General features: G+C 40.2%; 2 protein-coding genes across 2 annotated transcripts in view; both read left to right on the plus strand.

Annotated features, from left to right (window-relative positions):
• The window catches only part of LOC115746805, a 959,385-nt gene that overhangs the window by 481,938 nt on the left and 456,688 nt on the right, over positions 1-20,759 (plus strand). The window lies entirely within an intron of this gene.
• LOC115746936 (G-type lectin S-receptor-like serine/threonine-protein kinase At2g19130) lies at positions 7,225-11,461 on the plus strand. The gene has a single exon (XM_048282079.1). The coding sequence runs from the start codon at positions 7,278-7,280 to the stop codon at positions 9,582-9,584; it is 2,307 nt and encodes a 768-aa protein (XP_048138036.1). The 5' UTR covers positions 7,225-7,277; the 3' UTR covers positions 9,585-11,461.

Consider the following 20,759-nt stretch of genomic DNA (forward strand, 5'->3'; position numbering starts at 1 on the left):
AAGTCCTAAAGTTTGTGTACGGCGCTCACTTTGGTGCCAAATTTTTTGCCAGCTCATTTTAGTGTCAAATCGGAGAAAAATGATTACTTAAGTGTCACCGGCCAAAAAATATATCTAGCATTTATATTCAAAATATTTTAGTGCCATGTCATTTATAATTAAGAAATAAGTCCATGTGGATTCCACATGGCAATTAATTTATTAAAAAAAATAGTCCACATGGAAATTTCCGTAAAAATTTCAACCTTAAACTAAACAATAAGGTAAAAACTTAAAAAAAAAAAAAATAGAGAAGGGTTGCTTGCAGTGGCGAGGCGCCGAGGGCTTGCACACCACTCGTCGTCGTTGGCCCACCATCCTCGGCAATTGCTGGTGATGGGTGGGGGCTGGTCGGCATGGGTCGACGAGCCTCGGCTAGTGGCCGACGAACCCCGCCGGCTGCTGGCCCTCAAAACAGCATGTTCAAGGTCGGAACTTGGTTTGGGCATTTTATCCAACAATTAGTGTGCATAAGCTTACTCAGGCCAGTTTCTCTTAGCCGTGTACATGGCCTTCTATCTCAACCTAGAGATATTATTAAGCATAAATAAAGGGAAAATGATGCTAAAACACCAAGAGCATACAAAACTCAGTAATGGATCACCAAACTCACCTAATCATGCTTAAAATCCCTCCAATGTCACTATTTTGACTGTTTCTACGAGTTTGGGTTTGACCCTAGAATAACCAGACCCATAAACGCCCTTGATTCCCGCCCTTATATATAATGTACTATAGACTTTGAGACAAAAACACTTGACCCCCGCCGGCAGTCGGCGAGGATCGGCGGCCACGGGTCGGGGATCATGTCCCCTGCCGACCAGGCCCCACTCATTGCCGGCCATTGTCGGTGGGGCCGACTAGGGTACAAGCCTTCGCTGCTGCAAGCAACCCTTCTTTTCTTTTTCTTTTTTTAATTTTCTTTTTTTAGTTTTTAGCTTTTTTTTAATTTTTCAATAACTTTTACCTTTTTTTTATGGTCGATTGGAATCCTCTGGCAAGCCACGTAGATTTCACCTAAGATTTTCGGCAAAGCTCATCGGAGTTGGCACTCAAATAATCGTTTTTCAAAAAAATTAATACTTAAGTGATCCAAAAAAAAACTTGGCATCAAAGTAAGCGCTATACACAAACTTTGGCACTACGATGCCCTTCTGCCAAATGTTTAGATATCAAATCGTGCTTTCATCTAACAAGTCAAACTTTTAGCCCATTTTAAAAAGAGTTTTTAGCCAACCAATCCATGGTCAAGTAGTGTTGGTCATGCAAAAGATCAAAGTAGTGTAATATAGATTCATGTGGGATATTCCTCCGAGTCCTTTAAAAGTTGTTGGAAAATATGAGCAGTTAATATGTCAATGATCTTTAATTAAAATTAGTCACGTTTCTGGGAAGACGATGACTTTTACTCTGTCTTTCATCAAATATAAATAAATGAGAAAGTGAAAGTCATCATGGAAAGAGACGGAGAAAATGTTCGTGCCGAAAGAATCTTTAGATTAGCACCTTCTTCTATAAAAATGGTGATAATACCCTTGAGTATAAGTGTTAGGAAACATATTCCCGTTCTAATTCAATCTAATTTGCGGAAAACATGCCCAATTGAATCACTTGAATCACCAATCATGCAAAGTACATCACAAGAACATACATTATTTGTCACCGGTTAAAAGCCCCTTTATGCGATCTCGGAGTCTCGTCGTCGAGCATCAATCGACAGATAATTTGGGAGGAGAGTTTTCTTTCTTGAATGAATGTCGTTTTTGAACGATAGGGAGGAAGAAGGATTTTGTATCGTTTGAAACCAATGTGAAAAGTCATGTTGTTTCAAACGATAACTGTAAATGGGGGTGTTGTTGCCCGCATGGGCGCACACCGTAACCCCGTGGACCCTATTCACTATTATCCAATAATAAGGAAATGTATGAGATCTCTCTTGACATGGCTTGGAGATAGAGTATCTACATCCACCATCGAACTCTAGATATTAAGCCTCAAACACAAACCTGATGTCAAAGTATGTACTCCAACTATCTTAACTGTAATCATATCCAAAGAGAAACTGAAACAAGTTCCCGTCAATATTAGTCTCGCCCAATTAGCTTATAGAAGAAGAACTTGAAAAGGATTGGAATGAATGAGGTGAGCAACCACAGCTGCGTGAGTAGTACATCTCTTCTAAGCAAATCGAGCAACCACTAGGCAAGTGTCCAAAGCAATACTAAAAATCGCACTTCAATCTCAAGGTATAATCCACATGTCAAATCAAATATGAGATGTTTTGCTTTGACAAAGCTTTGAACAATTGAAAAATTACTCATTTAAGCATCATCACATTTCAAACATCCATGGTCAAGTCCATTGATAAATCTCCATAAAAAACCACGTCAATGATTGTTGACACCTAAATTTTGATTTTTCTTATCGTGCATAAAAAAAAGGGGTAGTTTTAGTTCCCACAAAAAAAAGAAAAAAAGAAGAGAAAGAATCATGGTCTGGGCGTGGGGAAATCAAGCAGAATATATTCATATATCAGCTGAAGGAGCAAAAAGAAATAAAAATCAAGAAGATATGCGTGAATATTTACAAAAAGGAAAGACCATCTCTCAAGATGCACATTTTTTCTAATATAAAAGGGGGTCTTCCACGTTATTTGAAAGATAGAGGGGCTGACTAAAAAATTAGAGAGAGAACGTGAGAACAACGGGAGAGAAGTCCTTGGCGATCCTTCCCTAGCTTGCGCTGCAGCTTCCCTCCGTAGAGCCTCCTCTTCTATTTCCGTTGGCAAGCAAGAGGACAACTGGTTGTTCCTTTCCTGCACCACAAGCCAGTTGTCATTGATTGGAGGTCCTTGGCGAAGTAGCACCATCTTCCTACGAGCTTCCCTAAAAACGAGCATCACAACAAAAGGGAGAAGAGCTTGGAGTGTGGGCTCGTTTTCTCTGGATTTTGTCCAGACTTGCTAAAGAGATCAACAGATTTTTGTTAGCCTTTAAAACATTTTTCCGTGTTTTGTCTTGTTCACGTGCAGCTATTGGTCTCTATTTTGTTGTTGAACCTCCAATAACAAGCCGCTAGGCTTGGACTGTACTTGGAGAATAAATTGTTTACGTCGCCGAAGATATCAACGAACCGTAGCAACATCAGCAGATATTTTGAATAGCCTCTACGACGAGTTGCCCACCTAGAATTCTCGTGGAGTCCCGTGAGCCGCCGGTCCCTCAAGTTGTCCTAGCTGTGCAAGGAGGGTCCCCATCAAGCAGGTCCGTGAAGGTAAATCTTGGGCTGCAATTTGTGGTTCGAAAATCCAAATCAGGAAAGTGCAAATTTTGCAAGACAAGGTAAGTTTCCTATCTTGAGCTTTGATATATTCACTTGCTTATTTTGTGATTTATTTGCATATCTTGAATATTGCATCAAAGTGGATATTTTTTCAAAATACAGGTTGATTAGGAAAATTTTCCTAATCCACAACTTGTCATACGATCGAGAACGTCCATCTTTAGGATTATTGATGGAATATTCGATTAGGCAACGATTTGAGTTCAATCGTTAATCGTAAGATTACGAATTAAAGATTGACTCAAATATTCGCGAAATATTTCAAAACTTGATTGATATATCCACTTTCTTGATTGACATTGATTGGCATATTCACTTTCCTAATTTGATTTGAATTGTTTGATTGTCATATTTTTTAGAATATACCCGTCGCATGATGTAATCTAAAAAATTCTAAAAAATTGCATTCATTCACTTTGCATATCTGAAAATTACATCTTTTAAAAAAATAACATCATGTAGATATTGCATATCTAATTTTTTATTTACGTTAGATTGCATACTAGAATAGAAATTGCATGTTTAAATAGAATCTTATGTTTAAAATGATATATCTTCAATATATTAGGGTTTAGGTCAATGTAAACTCTAAAATATACAAGATAAAAATTGTTTTGACATAGTTCTATTTTAGGAAATTAATTCATCCGAAAATATAAAAAAAAAATCATTCATTCTTGCCATGTCATCCATGCCATGTCATCCTTGCCACGTCATCCTTGCCACGTCATCTTTGCCATGTCATTATTTCTTGCCATGTCATACTAGGTTGCATTTTAGCTTAAATTGCATATTAGAATTGCATGTCTTCTTTTTAATTAATACACGTGTCACGTAGTTAATTTAATCATGGTCCTACTTGTGCATTCATTTAGTTTGCATGTAATCTAGTTTAGTCTTGCATTTAATCTATGCCATTGCATATAGTGTAGTCTCTCATGCATTCATATAAAAATCGAAAATTAAAAAAAAGAACTATTTTGTGTGGCGCATGCTCCCTTGATTATATTGACTTCTGGATGTTCATTAATTGATTGTGCACCCGCATGATAACCTTTGTTAGTGACTTAGGTTAAAATCAATGTTGCCTTCTCTAATGATTTTTCATGAAATAAAATGGTACCGAAAGGGCGTTAGAGTAATCTGACGTAATCAAGTCCCCGAACTCTTAATCTCTGGTTCGTAGGAATAAAATAGTTCTCCCGCTATTTTATTTAGGTTTCTAATCAACCTACCATAAATGATTAGTGGCGGCTCCAAAATTAAAATATATTGCATGTTAATCAATTGAACCTCAAGTTGCGATTTGGTATGGACTTGGGAGAGCCCGAGTTAGGTTGGTTAAATAATTAACCCGATAATCCATTAGCCTGAAAATTTTTCCGAATTTTTAGGTCGCGACAAACATCCATGGTCAAGTCCATTGATAAATCTCCATAAAAAACCACGTCAATGATCAATTCCATTAACTAATCTATTGCTCAATATACTACCATGGTCACGACACAACGTCTAGTAACAAGGCGACCAAGATTCCTCCCTGGGCAAGGTCTCCAACTATAATGCCGATATCTTGGCCCGGAAGGATATATCCTAAAATCGGTATGCATACCCACAAACCCTCAATGGATTTACAATGATATTGAGCACAAACACAAACTAACAATAGCATCCTCCAAAATTCACAAAGCCAAATCAAAACATATATATGAATATATCATCAATCGGTTTCACAAACAGAAACATACAACCTTTCCGCAAACACAACTCAATTTATCAAACAGAATGCCTTTCAAACACATTTCTCAAACCTTCCTCAAATAACCAAAGAATAGTAAATGCTCGATCCATATTTTTATGCAGTAAAAATATCATTTCGTAACTCATAATTCATCTAATTCATATCGGCTTCAAAATAGGAGTTTACATATTCTAAGAAAAGATAGCACCACTCATCTAGAAATGTCCAAAACCAATGATGCAGCTAAATGAGTCATCAATCTTGTAATCCAAGCAATTAAATGAGAATCGACATCAAAACTAAGCAAAATACTATCAACAACTACAAATGGCTAAACTCCGCTTAAATGCTAACAAAATAACTTATACGCGCCAATGAATTGCACTACCAAAGCGATTATTCAAGTTGTCCGCAACGTAAAGCTTACATGCGAAACTCTTAAATTCTCGCTCAGACCAAACCGTCGCCCAAATCGACTCCCATCAAACCCCACGGCTCTAGAAAACCATAATTAACCCTTTCATGAAATCTCACAACTCAACACCTCAGAAATTGGACTTCGTAGCTTGAATTTCACTAAACTTCGAATTTGAGCCCTAATTCCAAATATTACTCTAATTAGATGAACCTAGGATGCAAGCACTTAACGGGCTTGCGGTTTGTAGTTGATCCGACACGATGAAGCCTTCGTGGCATGTATGCGAAACCCCTCTTCTCTTCTTCCCCTTTCTTCTTCTTTCTTTCTTTCCTCCTCTTTCCCATTCTATTCGCGTTTTCACTCTCTCTCCCTCTTTGCATTATGTTCCCTTCTTTTCCCTTTAAAAACGTACGCTTTTCTCTTTCTTTATTGACTTTTCAACATCTTTTCTTCTTAAATTTTCGTAATTTTTCGGTCTTCTCTCTTTTGTTGTGAAGGATGGGTCCCACGACCTTTTTGACCTAGTCAAGGAAAGCAGTTCTTATAGAAAGTTTCTGACTTTGACTTGCAAGACTTTATTCTACCGATCATAGCATGATGACGTTGACTGCAGCAAGTCTATATTGCCTAGGCTAATTTATAAGGACATTGGCCGCATTTCTTATAAAGCCGGTGTTGATAGTTTGGGTTGTTGATGGATATGGTCAAATTCGTTTTCCTTTATGGGTTTATGATGAACTCGTCAACGAAGAGGGGGTTGAAAAGGTAGATGCCATAGAACAGGAAAGAGAGACAACAAGGAAAGGAAGTTGATGATTGTTGCTCTTGGCTGTATAAAACGGAGCCCTAACGATCAACCATCGATGAGCCGGTCCTTAATGTGCTAGAAGGAAAGATCGACAAACTACAACTTTCCCCAAAACCACTTCTTTATCCAATAGAGATGCTACTTTACAGATATTGTGACTGTGATAAAACTTGAAACATCCTCATCTTCTTTAAGTGCTCCGAGAATTTGTAGTACTTGCCGGTATAACCACAAAGACAACACTGCGGAATCTAAGTTTGTCTGACTGTAGAAATTGAATGCAAATTAAAAGTAACAATATCAATTTTCTACATCCAGTGGTATAATCCTTGCGGTTATCTATTGGCATAGAACTTATGATATATTGGCCTTGAAATGGATTCCACCACAGATGCCTCACTTACAAGGATTTTGATTCTATTTAGGGCATAGCAGTTCATTTTTGCGATGTTAAAGCTGATTCTAGATAGAACCATTTTGTCAAAAATGTCAAATTTGGCAACCTTCCTTCCTCATTAATGTGAAATCTGTGGACATCAATCTCTGCATAATTTCCACCGATGGAAACCTTTGGTTGGTCGACAGTTTATGTTCTTGAGTTGACTTTGTCTTAATTGGTTGATGACCCCAAAATGACATGTTCTTCTCATCACGTAATCCATCAAACAAAAGAATCTCCTTTGAAAATTCTGCCATTTACTAGCCAACTAGTGGACAGCAACTAATTGAAAAGCAACGGCCAGGAGTATAGTCGCCCCACAAGAGAAACAGCCAATGTCCTGTCACTTTCGACTCAACCTTGTTGACCGGCAATTCTGCAAGACCGCCGGCTAATGAGAAGTCAGAGATTTCTCCGTTCAGAGAAAGCCCTAAGCGTTGCTAACTCACCATTTCAAAACCACAGTTTGTGAAAGAAAGAGCAACGGAAAATGAGTTGCATAATTCCTTTTATTTTGCTTCTTTTCGCTGTTTCATTCACCCCCTCTTTGTCCGTAAGCACCAACACTATCTTTCCCAGCGAGTCTCTCTCTGGAAACCGGACGTTGATCTCTCGAGAAGGAACGTTTGAGATGGGCTTCTTTTCACCAGGTAACACTGGTAACTACTACATTGGCATTTGGTACAAAGGATTACCTCAAAAGACTGTGGCTTGGGTCGCAAATAGGAACCGTTCGGTGTCTGACCCTTTCTCCTCGGAGTTGAAGCTCCTGCAGGACGGTAATTTAGTCATACTCGATTCATCCAAGCGCCAAATCTGGTCGACCGGCTCAACATCACTCCTGCATAATTCAACTTCAGGAGTGCTCCTTGACAGTGGAAATTTCGTTTTAAGGATGAAATCCGATGTGTCTAGTGTTGTTTGGCAGAGTTTCGATCATCCCACTGATACGTGGATGCCAGGTGCCAAGTTTGTATATAGTTCACGTACGTCTGAACGGACGGTTTTGGTGGCTTGGAGAGATTTAGATGATCCAGCTCCGGGGATATATTCTGCAGTCCCGGGAACAGAAGGAACAATTGAGTTAGTGCTATTTAACAGGTCGGTAGCCTACTTGCATGGCAGCGACTGGACTGGGCCCGATTACGGCCATCAGCCTTCACTGAACCTGGAAAACGTGATAAATTTCACCTTTGTTTTGAATGAGAATGAGACCTCCTCCAAATATTTCTTAATTGCTCCTTATAATCTTTCTAGAATTGTAGTCGAACCGACGGGGCTGCTCAAGCAATTAGTATGGGCAAAGCATGTCCAGGAATGGAAAGTGCTTTGGAGACAGCCAGCAGAAAAGTGTGAGATTTATCCCTTTTGTGGTGCTTCTTCTAACTGCAATCAGAGCAATGTACCGCTTTGTAATTGCGATCTTGGCTACTTAGATGATCTGAAACTGGAAGATCATCTGGGCAGATGCAAAACGAGATCTGCGTCGGAATGTAGTGATGACAGGAAAGATGATTTTTTCCTCATACCTAATGTACGGTTGCCAAAAAATTCTTATGAGTTCATGGTTGAAGACATTGAAGAATGCAGGTTATCGTGCTTGAGCAACTGTTCATGCAGTGCATATGCTTATGATGCTAACTGTCAGGTATGGACGGATGCGAAGTTTTTGGTTGAACGTTTGACTGATGATGCAATTGTGAGAGATTTTTTTGTCCGGATCGCAGCATCGGACTTGTTGGAGGAGCATAAGAAAAAGAGGAAACCCGTTTCGAATTTCATAACAGCAGTTGTAGTTGTTTCTGGAGCTTTTCTTGTGGTCCTTAGTGTGTCGCTGGTGATCATTAGGAGGAGAGGGTCTGCTCGTACAGCGGACGGCCATTTGATGCATTTTGAATATCGAGTTCTGAAGAAGGCGACAAAGAACTTCTCTGAGAAAATTGGGGAAGGCGGGTTTAGTTCTGTTTTCTGGGGTACACTGCCAGACTCAACTCCTATAGCAGTGAAGAAACTTATGAACCAAAACCAAAGTAACAAACAGTTCCTTGCGGAAGTTAGAACTATAGGAACAATACAGCACGTCAATGTGGTTCGACTGCGCGGATTTTGCGCTGAAGAGTCGAAAAGGTTCCTTGTATACGAGTACCTTGCAAATGGTTCGCTCGCAGCTCATTTGTTTAAGAATGGTTCCAACACCCTCGATTGGAAAACCAGATACCGCATCGCCATCGGGACTGCTAAAGGATTGGAGTACCTCCATGAGAGGTGTCGAGATAGCATCATACACTGCGACATCAAACCGGAGAATATACTGTTGGATTCAGAACTTGAACCACTGATTGCTGATTTCGGCCTCGCGAAGATTGTGGGACGGGATGTCAGCCGCGTCATTACCACCGTGAGGGGAACCAGAGGGTACCTTGCACCAGAATGGATTTCAGGAGGAGCCATCACGTCGAAAGTGGATGTTTTCAGCTACGGAAAGCTGCTATTTGAACTCATTTCAGGAAAGAGAAACATTGAGGAGCTGAACAGTGATATGCACTATTATGTCCCGCTTCAGGTAGCTAATTCAATAGCCAAAGGAGAAGAAGTCTTGCCACTCGTGGACCGCAGATTGAACGGACTCGTGGAGATGGAAGAAGTGTGCAGAGCATGCAAAGTAGCTTGCTGGTGCATCCAAGACAGCGAGAAAGACAGACCAACAATGTCTCAGGTGGTTCAGATTTTGGAGGGGGTGGTGATAGTAGAAAAGCCTCCAGTCCCAAGAAATTTGTTGCAACTTTTAGGAAGTTAAAAGAGTGAAGCATTAAAGAAAGCACTATGTACTTTCTTTTACAATTTATGGGCGCTGTAGCCCCAATTCGTACTCTTTGAGTCTCTACAGTTATAGGTATGTACCTCTTTGGCCGAGGCCACTCGATACGTATAGACACTGATGTACTGAATGGCCTTGAATCTTCATCATGCTTACCAGACTTTTTAGGTTACGACCATTTGCTACCGTATCTCCAACCTCCCACGGCAGAACGTTCGGTTTAGGAGTTCGCTGTCTATTCAGCTTGTGTCTATTCCTAATGAAGTTGGATGAACTGTTTAAACATTCAAATGATGCCCTTATGGCCGCCTAATAGAAACCCTTAGACACTCGATCGTTGGTAGACGCTCAGGCCAGTAGAGGCATATGCTGCTCAGTGCGCCATGCGCCCGGTGATCTTTACTAAAAGGCAAAACAATAGTTTGGTCCATGCCAACCCCGTAGCTACCTGATTTCGCCAAGTAATACCTAGGGCTGTGCAACCGGTATAGTTCTACCCGAGAACCTGACTAAAATGGCTATGAACATAGGTTCAGTTCCAAAAATTTGTAACCGGTATTGTGCGAGTAAGTTCCAGATTCTGGATGCTGAATCCACCCACCCATCCGAGAACCAGCGATCAGAACTTGTTTTATTAACTTAGAAGAAGATGACGTATATTTCTTAAATGAACTTAACTTCCCTGTTGCATTATTTCTGTTTGTTTTGCATCGATAATTATTTTGACCATACTATTTGGCTGTAATGGCTATTTGTCTCAATTTTGTCACCTATAAATCAGTTCTCGAGTGTAGCCTGAAACCAGACCAGAAAAGAATAGGTTCCAGGTTCATTGAGAACGGGTTCTAATAGGGTAAATCCCAGAGTTTAAAGTTCAGAACTTACCCACCCTGAAACTGATTACTCGTAATAATATCCAACTCCTTTGCATAGTCTGTTTGATGATGAGGAAAATTGTCCAAAAAGTCCTAAACCTATTGCACTTTCGTCAATTAGACATTAGAGAGAATACTTGTTTTTTCAATGCAACTGACTTGGCATGGCAAGCACACTGTTCTCGAGCAGACTACAGAATTTTTTCCTCACAAGTTTGGTCATCCAGGTGATCCTGCCGTAGGATCTGTAATTGGTGAAAGGGAGGTGAGCTCGTAACTGAGACATCAAATGAACTTGATCCATTAACTGCAATTGCACAAATCAGAGTCCTGTCTGGAATTTGTGCAAGTGTTAGCACTGCACTGCATGTGCTTATGCACTGTTTTGCACCTGTCGTGCCGTTTCCTTAACACATGTTTTAGAGCTGCAAGAGCATGAATATATTCCGGCAAAAAAATGTCGTTTGTCTCTTTGAGCATTAATGTCGTTTTGTCTCTTTGAGCCTTCTTCTTCCTCCATCTGTTACATACTCTGAGAGCAGACTATAATTAACGGAACTTATGTTTTCATTTGATTGATCATGCCGTGTGACAGCCTCTCTCATTAATGAAGAGTCGACACATAAAATCAAAAAGAGAAAAAGATGATCAAATATGCAGCCTTTGGGAAGTTTTTTTAGCAGAGGCATCTGGGAGACGGTCTGAGGAGAATGAAAATGCAGACACGGCAAACACGGTCGAGAAACGGTCTTAAATGAGATCTGCAACATTTTTGTCCAAGAGTTTGCCTATCATAGAAGGTGTCCTCAGGACCAAGTTCTCCTGTATGGATAGCTGAGGACTGCAAAATGTATGCCCCTGTAGCTGACTCTCGTTTAATTTGCAGGGCTGAATCTTGAAATGCTCTTGAATATGAAACATAATCCATAGTTATGTATCAGTTTGGATTGTCTTATTGGGCAATATCAGATTCAACATTTCGGACTTGCATCACCAAAGAAACTTCTGTAATGCGAGATATCATATAAGCCGAACTCAACTGGACAAACCTTTCCTGCTGGACCATGTCATGAGTAACAGATTTCGGTATATAATTTCCAATTTCTTGTGGAGAAGGCATCACTTTCCCCACATGAACATTCATCGACGGACTAATCGAGAAAGGTTCATTTAACATTGTGAGACACAATTTCACCGGTAAGAACACGGGCACCACCGTAATGGTTGTTTATTGACATCTCCAAAACCAAATGGTTAATTAAAGTAAAAATTCATCTTTTTACAGCAACATGATCCGATTCACGACAGTCGAATACAATTGACTTCATAAAAGACTCAAATCGTAGTTTAGTTGGAATTCTTCGTTGACTATTTGGGGAACAGCAGCCTTCAATAAGCTCTCCAAACAGATGAATAACAATGTGAACTCTTCAGATTGTTCTGACAGTTAATTATGGAACTAACTATTCACGAGATGAGTTGATTTCATGCTTACGATGAGGCATTGTGTGAGATAGATGGCATATTCATGATGAAGCAACATGAATGGCTTACAAGACATCCATAACTGGATGATCTGACGTGAACACGAAGCGCCTCATGCTCCTTATGATTGCCTTACCTGAAATTTCCCTCAGACCAATAAGCAGATCCTTTTAGGGAGGACGTCATGTAAGAAGACGCCCACACCCATCAGACAAATGAACCTCCTCTGAGAAAACTACCATTTACTAGCCGACTAGTGGACAGCAAATAATTGGAAAGCAACTGCTGGAATTTTAGTCACCCACAAGAGAAACTTGCCAGTGTTCTATCGCTTTTGACTCAAGCTTGTTGGAATGGCAATTCACCAGAAGACCGCTGATGATGGAGAAGTCGAGATTTATCAGTTCACAGAAAGCAACAAGTGGTGAGTTGCATAAGCCAAAACCCAGGAGTGCTTCCTTATATTAAGCTCCTTTTCTCTGTTTCATTTGGACCCTCTTTGTCCACAAGCACAGACACCACCATGATGATTGGCTCTAAATATCTGCAGAACGAAATATAGTTAATTTAAGCAAACATTCATCTAGTTACAGCCGCATGAGCCACTTCATGACAGTCAAATACCATTGACTCCATATAAGGTTTAACTGTAATTCAGTTTCTCTCCGATTCCTGCAGTTGGACTTGTTCATTGGCTGTTTGAGGAATAGGATCCATCAATAAACTCTCCAAACAGATGGAGAACAATGCAAATTCTTCAAGATGATCAGACAGTAAACTATGAAACTAGTCATTCACAGGACGAGTCATTTCGTGATTAAGATGAGCCATGGAGTGAGATAGATGGCCTATTCATGATGAAGCAAGATGAATGACTTGACAAGACATCCACAATTGGATGATCTGACATGAAGTTGGAAGGCCTCTCGCTCCTTATGGTTGCCTTAGCTATGTTTCGCTTGAATTTGGTCCTGCAGGTGCAGAACCTGAAATTTCCATTAGTCAAGGACCGCTAAATAGACCTTATCAGGAAGGACGTCATGGAATGCCTATCAGACGAAGGAACCTCCTCTGCACGTACTACGCATTTACTAGCCAACTAGTCGACAGCAACTGCTAGAAATTTTGTCGCCCCGCAAGAGAAACCGCCAGTGTCTTATCACTTACTACTGAATCTTGTTGGACAGGCAATTCCCTTAAGACCGCCGGCCAATAAGAAGTTGAGATTTATTAGTTCATAGAAGGACTCAACAAGACATCCATCATTGGATGATCTGACATGAAGACGAAGGACCTCATACTCATTGTGATTTTCTTAGCTGTTTCATTTGAATTTGGTCCCGCTGGTTCAGAACCTGAAATTTCCCTCAGTCGAGAACTGGTAAGCAGGCCTTGCCTGGAAGTAAGTCATGGTAGAATTTATTGAGAAAAACCCCTAATTGATTTGGAAATTGACAAAACAATCCATGATTTCTTATATCTGAGTTAACGCAATGAAATGTTGTTTTGCATATTGTCTAAAGGTGTAAATGACACGGAATTAAATATGGCAAGAAAGGCTTAGACGATGCTCTGTGGAACCGAGACGATGTATGGAGCTCGGACGTTGAGCGGGAAGCTCGGATGTTGGAATGAAGCTCAAGGTCCGAGAGAGCATTTCATGTGCAATGATCAGAATATCAAGACATGTCTATGAGATGATTTAATTAGAATATTATTTCATTACAATGGCTAGCAAATCAAGCTTGATCATTCTTGAAGATTCTCTAACCTGAAGATCAATCAAGGACGCACATTAAAAGAGCCGAGGATATTCATCTAATGAAAACTTCTATCTATGAAAATCGAGATCACGATTGTATGGGCGATTTGAACCAACGGTGGATTCTTTCCTTTTAAACCTCAACGGCTACGAGATTTTTTTTTATATGGTCTTGTCCAAATGGGAAAGTTTGGAGAGCGATCTTTAGATGCCTTGCAATGGGTAATTGAAGGTGGCGGAGTATAAAAGAATTTCTCAAAGTCCAAGAAAAGAGACAAAGTAAAAAGAGAGCAAACTTCTAAATTTCAAGATCAAGAGATTTTCATATTCTTCATAACTTTGATTCAAACACCGTAAATCTTAGAGGAGAACATTCGATTGTGTGAGCATTAAGCGGGAAGTCTTTCGACTCAAAAGCTATCATTGAGTTATAACCTCTAAGCCATTTGCTAGTAGAATTCAGCCGATTGGCTACCAGCGTGAAAAAGTGGACGTAGGTTTGAACAAAGCCGAATCACTATAAATCATCTGTGCACATTTCTCTTTCCCTTTATCCCTCTGTTTATATTCTATGATAATAGACTTGTGCACGATCGCCGCAATAGTAGATCTTCTAGATAGCATCGTCCGAACAAAACTCTGAGCATATTTATTTACATTCCTCATTGATTTCATAAAATCTTTTGAAATCACCTATTCATCCCCCTCTAGGTTATAAGAATATGCCCACGTCCATCGGACAAACGAACCTCCTCTGCACATACTACACAATAAGTCGCTAACTAGGGGACCGCAGACAATTCAAAAGCAACTGGTAGAGTTTTAGTCACCCCACAAGAAAAGCAGCCAGTGTCTTTGTTGGAGCCGTGTCCTAGTGCTGCTATTGTTTTTCTTGTCGTTTTAGTCTTTTCTGTTTTGCAGTCAAGTTTGATTTGTTAGGTAGTTAGTTTGTTAGCTATTTTCTAGGAAGTGGAACAAGTCGGTTTTTGCACGTTTGTGTGTAGTTCAAAACAGGTTCCTATTAAGCTTGTACTAGATAGTTTTCAAAGTTAAGGTTTTTGGACTTCCATTCTATCTCTCTCTTTGCAAACAGAAAATTGTGATAGCTAATCATTCATCAACATTAACAGTGGTATCAAAGCTTTCCGTGGGATCTTAAGGGACTGTAAATTGAGGGTAAGCGAGCCCGCAAACCGTGAAGTGAGGGTAAGCGAGCCCGCAAAGACAAAGCTGATGGAGGCAAGATCAAAGACAAAGGCGATGGAGGCAAGAACAAGTGGATTCTCTGCAATGGCTACTCCAATCTTTCTTGGGGAAAATTATCAAGCTTGGGCTGTCAAGATGACAGCATTCTTGGAGAGTCATGATCTATGGGAGGCTGTGGAGAATGATTATGAGATTGCTCCACTTCCAAACAATCCGACCTTGAATCAGATAAAGTTCCATAAAGAGAGAACCACAAGGAAGGCCAAGGCAAAGTCTTGCATGTATGCTTCTGTCTCACCCTCTATTTTCACAAGGATCATGAGATGTGATTCTGCAAAGGCAATATGGGATTGCTTGAAGGAGAAATACGAGGGAGATGAGAAGATAAGAAGCGTGAAGGTGTTGAATCTCTTAAGGGAGTTTGAGAGACAGCAGATGAAGGATTCAGAGTCGGTGAAGGAATACTCTGATAGGTTGATTGAGATAGCTGAAAAGATCATAGTGTTAGGGACTGACTTGAAGGATGAAAGGCTGGTTCGGAAGATCCTAGTGTCTCTTCCAAAGAAGTTTGAAGCCACCATAGCTTCTCTGGAAAATACAAGAGATTTAGCTAACATAAAGCTTGTAGAATTGTTAAGCGCCATGCATGCACAAGAGCAAAGAAGAACGATGAGAAGAGAAGAGCACAGAGGGGTGCACTTGCAAGCTAAAGTGAAGTTCAATGATGGAGGCAAAGGGAAGAAATGGAATCAGTCCAAAGGAAATGCAGGTGACTCCAAGTTTGCAGCGAAAGAAGGAAGTTCTAGTGGGTCCGGCAAATGGAAGAAGAACAAGAAGCCTTGTCAACAAGAAGCCTTGTCAACATTGTAGTGGAACTACTCATCAGTCCTTTAGATGCTGGAGGAGGCCTTATGCTAAGTGCGGAAGATGCCACAAGATGGGTCACATGGAAGCAATCAGTAAAGAGAATAATCACCAGCAAGCGGGAGAAGCACGGATAGCGGTGAATGAGACCGAGGAAGAATGCTTGTTTGTAGCTTCCTATTCTGGTTCTCCTGTTGAGAATGATGCATGGCTGGTGGATAGTGGTCGTACCAATCATATGACTGGCAATTTGAAACTGTTTAGGAGTCTAGACAGGTCGGTCGGATCCAAAGTCAGAATTGGCAATGGACAGTATATCGAAGTGCAAGGGAAGGGTACAATGGCTATTGAAGGAAATCATGAGGTGAAGCCGATTAGTGATGTTCTCTTTGTGCCAAAAATTGGCCAAAATCTGTTGAGTGTTGGCCAATTAGTTGAGAGGGGATATAAGGTGAAGTTTGAAGGAAAGGAATGCCTTATTGATAATGCAGATAGCAAGGAAATGCCGAGAACGCCAATGAAGGATAAGTGCTTCCTGTTCAAGCCACAGGAAATGCAACAAATGGCTTTGAAGTGCAAAGAAGAAAATGTAGAGCTATGGCATAAAAGGCTTGGACATGTTCACTGGAAGAACATGTTGTTTATGCAGAGGAATAGCTTGGCGGATGACTTGCCAAGTTTGGAGGAGGAATTTCCACAGTGCAGAACTTGTCTTCTTGGCAAGCAAGCCAGATTTCCTTTCAAAGGAGGAGGCTGGAGAGCATGTGAGAAGCTGCAATTAGTCCACACGGACTTATGTGGACCTATGTTTGAGTCATCTCTCAATGGTAGTAGGTATTTCATTACTTTCACAGATGACATGACTAGGATAAGTTGGATTTACTTTATGCAAGCCAAGTCTGAAGTTGTTGATGAGTTTGTGAAGTTCAAAGCCTTAGTGGAGAATTAGAGTGGGAAGAAAATCCAAATGCTCGGGTCTGATAATGGTTCCGAGTATACCGCTCACAAGTTTAAGTTAAACTATGGGAAGAAAATCCAAATGTCCGGCTATTTGTGTGCAAATTCTCTATCCTTTAAACTCTATCTATATTACTCTTGCTAGTTGATTTATGCACAAGTAGAATCTAAGGTCATCTCCAACCCTACTCTCGATCAAACTTTGAACTAATATCTGAAATTGTTTGTCTAAATTCCGCATTATCATAAAATAAATTTCAAAATCCCATATTCACTCCCTATAGGTGTTAATGATAGCTACAACAAGTGGTAGGTCAAACTCCAGCCTACGCTTGAGGGGGAGTATTCGAATGTTTAGGGCGGAAGGACACCGCAAGTGCCACGTTTGTGTACGACGCTCATTTTGGTGCCAAATTTTTTGCCAACTCGTTTATGTGTCAAATCGAGAGAAAACGATTACTTAAGTAACAACGGTGACAGATTTCGGCCAAAAAATATGTGTGGCATTTACATTTAAAATATTTTGGTGCCATGTCATTTATAATTAAGAAACAAGTCCATGTGGATGCGACGTGGCAGTTAATTTAATAAAAAAACAGTCCACTTGGAAATTTCTGTAAAAAATTTAGCCTCAAACTAAAAAATAAGCTAAAAAATTTATAAAAAAAAAATAGAGAAGTCACAGCCCTCGGAAAAGGATGCAGCAATGAGGCATCGAGGGTTTGCACAGCCTCGCCACTTCTTGGCCCATCATCCCCGGCAATGGCCGGCGATGAGTGGGGGCTGGTTGGCAGATACCAGTGGCCAACGAACCCCGCCGAATGCTGGCCCTCAAAACAGCATGTTCAAGATCGGAACTTGGTTTGGGCATTTTATCGAACAACTGGTGTGCATTAGCTTACCTAGGCCAGTTTCTCTTAGCTATGTACATGGCCTTCCGATCTCAACCTGGAGATATTGTTAAGCACAAATAAAGGGAAAATGATGCTAAAGTACACACCAAGAGCATACAAAACTCAGTAACAAATCACGAAACTCTCCTAACCATGCTTAAAATCCCCTCCAATGTCACGGCTTTGACTGTTCCTGGAAGTTTGGGTTTGAACCCAGAACAACCAGACCCATAAACTCCCTGATTCTCGCCCTTATATATAATGTACTATAGACCTTGAGAAAAGAACACTTGACCCCGCCCGCAGTCGGCAGGGTCGCCGATTACTGGCCGGGGCCCAGTAACCCCACAGACCAGCACCCACCCATCGCAGGCCATTGCGAGCGACGGTGAGGCGGCGGCAATGAGGGTGCAAGCCTTCGGTGCCACAAGCCCTTCTTTTCTTTTTCTTTTTCTTTTTCTTTTTTAGTTTTTAGCTTATTTTTAAATTTTTCATTAAATTTTACCTTTTTATTGCTGACTAGGATCCGCTGGTGAGCCACGTAGATTTCACGTAATATTTCCAACAAAGCTCGTCGGAGTTGGCACTCAAATAATCGTTTTTCAAAAAAATTGGTATTAAAGTAATCCAAAAAAAAAAAAATGGCATCAAAGTAAGCGATATACAGAAATTTTGGATACTTGTGGTGTCCTTTTGCCAAATGTTTAGATATCAAACCGCGCTTTCATCTAATAGGCCAAGCTTTTAGCATAATTTAAAAAGAGTTTTTAGCCAACCAATCCATGATCAAGTAGTGTTGGTCATGCAAAAGAGCGAAGCAGTGTAATATAGATTCATGTGGGATATTCCTCCCAGTCCTTTAAAAGTTGGTGGAAACTATGAACAGTTAATACGTCATTGATCTTTGATTAAAATTAGTCACGTTTCTGGGAATGCGATGACGTTTACTCTCTTTCTTTGCGTCAAACATAAATTAATGAGAAAGTGAAAATCGTCATGGAAAGAGACAGAAAATGTTCGTGCCGAAAGGATCTTTAGACTAGCACATTCTTCTACAATAATGGTGATAATACTCTTGAGTATAAGGAAATGTATGAGATCTCTCTTGACATGGCTTGGAATAGAGTAGCTACATCGACCGTGCAAACTCTAGATATTAAGCCTCATAGCATTCTCCTAAGCCCGAGATTCACTCCGAAAGTTTCTGACTTTAGACTTGCAAGACTTTACTCCACCGATCATAGCATGGTACCGGTCAATGGTGTCAACATGTTTGCTTGACCCGACCCGAAACACAATACATGTTTGCTTGAACCGACCCGAAACAAGATCAATTGGAACATGACCCGAACAATTGGTCCGGGTCTTTTCGGTTCGGGGTATCGTGTTGCAGTTTTGTTTCTTTTCTTTTCTTTTCTTTTCTTTTCTTTTTGTCTAATATGATGTGCTTCTCACTTCATCAAACTGTAAATCAAAATCAAAATACTATGCAACATCCTATTGACAGAATTTCGAGATCGTCAAAATACTAACATTAACTATTAATTTGCGGCACAAATTTGGCCAAATTACAACCTCAACATAACAGCAAGCATTCATTCTTTCATTTGGACTAAATTTAACGTAATCGGTCTTGTTCAACTCGCCAACACAAAGCCACTCATACAAAATACAAATTGATTGAAAAAACAAAGTGATTTAAAATGAAAAAGGACTGAGCTAAAATTAGATGCATCAGAAAATAAACCCCACTGTTATAGAAGGTACACATCAACTTCAGGTCAAGTTCATTCCCTGTGACAGAGAAGATGATCTTCTTGGTCACATTTAGCCATAAAAGACAACTTTTCCAAACAAAAGCATGTGTCAGATACTGATGAAGTACCCTAAAAAGGAATTCTGACTGATAGGGGTATTAATGGTTCGGTTTGGTTCAGTTTAGGGTGCATGTTTGAACCAAACCAAATGTCGCCTTGAACCAAATATGAACTAAATCAAAATATGAGCTAAAGCCGTAGTCTGACTACTGAAAAAGTCATCGACCGCCTTGTTTCCCATTGACTCCACATCGAGGTGAGTGTCCGGATCGATTCCTCCTAAGATATGGTTGAGATGATAGATGACCATGATGGTAGCGAAAAAGTACAAGCGAAATGGCATGCCCGGAATTTGGACGACCCAAAAATTAACGAAACGGCAACAAACAGGCGACGATGTGCATGCAATCGATTGACTTGAGATGTGAAATACATCCTAAAGAAAGCTTCAGTAAGCAGAACCAGGCCATCATGAGCACAATACAGAATTGCCTAGGCTATTTTATAAGGACATTGGCCGCGTTTCTTATAAAGCCGGTGTTGATCGTTTGGGTTGTTGATGGACATGGTCCACTTTGTTTTCCTTTGTGGGTATATGATGAACTCGGCAATGAAGAGGGGGTTGAAAAGGTAGATGCCATAGAACAGGAAAGAGAGACAACAAGGAAAGGAATTTGATGATCATTGTTCTTTGCTGTATAAAATGTAGTCCTAACGATCAACCATCGATGAGCCGGTCCTTAATGTGCTAGAAGGAAAGATTGACAAACTACGACTTTCCCCAAAACCACTTCTTTATCCGATAGAGATGCTACTTTTCAAATATTGCGATTGTGATAAAACTTGAAACATTCTCATCTTCTTTAAGTGCTCCGACAATTTCTAGTAGTTGCTGGTATGCCCACAAAGACAACACTGTGGAATCTAAATTTGTGTGTCTGTAGAAATTGAATACAAATTAGAAGTATTACTGTCAATTTTCTGCGTTTAGTGGTATAATCCTCGGGGTTATCTAGTGGCATAGAACTTACGATATATTGGTCTTGAAATGGACTCCGGCTCAGATGCCTCTTTTATAAGGATTTTGATTCTATTTGGGGCCCAGCAGTTCATTTTTGCGATGTTAAAGCTGATTCTAGATAGAACCATTTTGTCAAAAATGTCAAATTTGGCAACCTTCCTCATTTATGTGAAAGCTGCGGACATCACTCTCTGCATAATTTCCACCGATGGAACCTTCGGTTGGTCCACAGTTAATGTTCTTGACTTGACTTTGTCTTAATTGGTTGATGACC

This window comes from Rhodamnia argentea, chromosome 7, assembly GCF_020921035.1.
Source record: "Rhodamnia argentea isolate NSW1041297 chromosome 7, ASM2092103v1, whole genome shotgun sequence".
NCBI lineage: Eukaryota > Viridiplantae > Streptophyta > Magnoliopsida > Myrtales > Myrtaceae > Rhodamnia > Rhodamnia argentea.

Bases quoted from the DNA above. Each gene is read 5' to 3' on its own strand.
- LOC115746936 (XM_048282079.1), top strand. From the start codon at position 7,278: ATGAGTTGCATAATTCCTTTTATTTTGCTTCTTTTCGCTGTTTCATTC.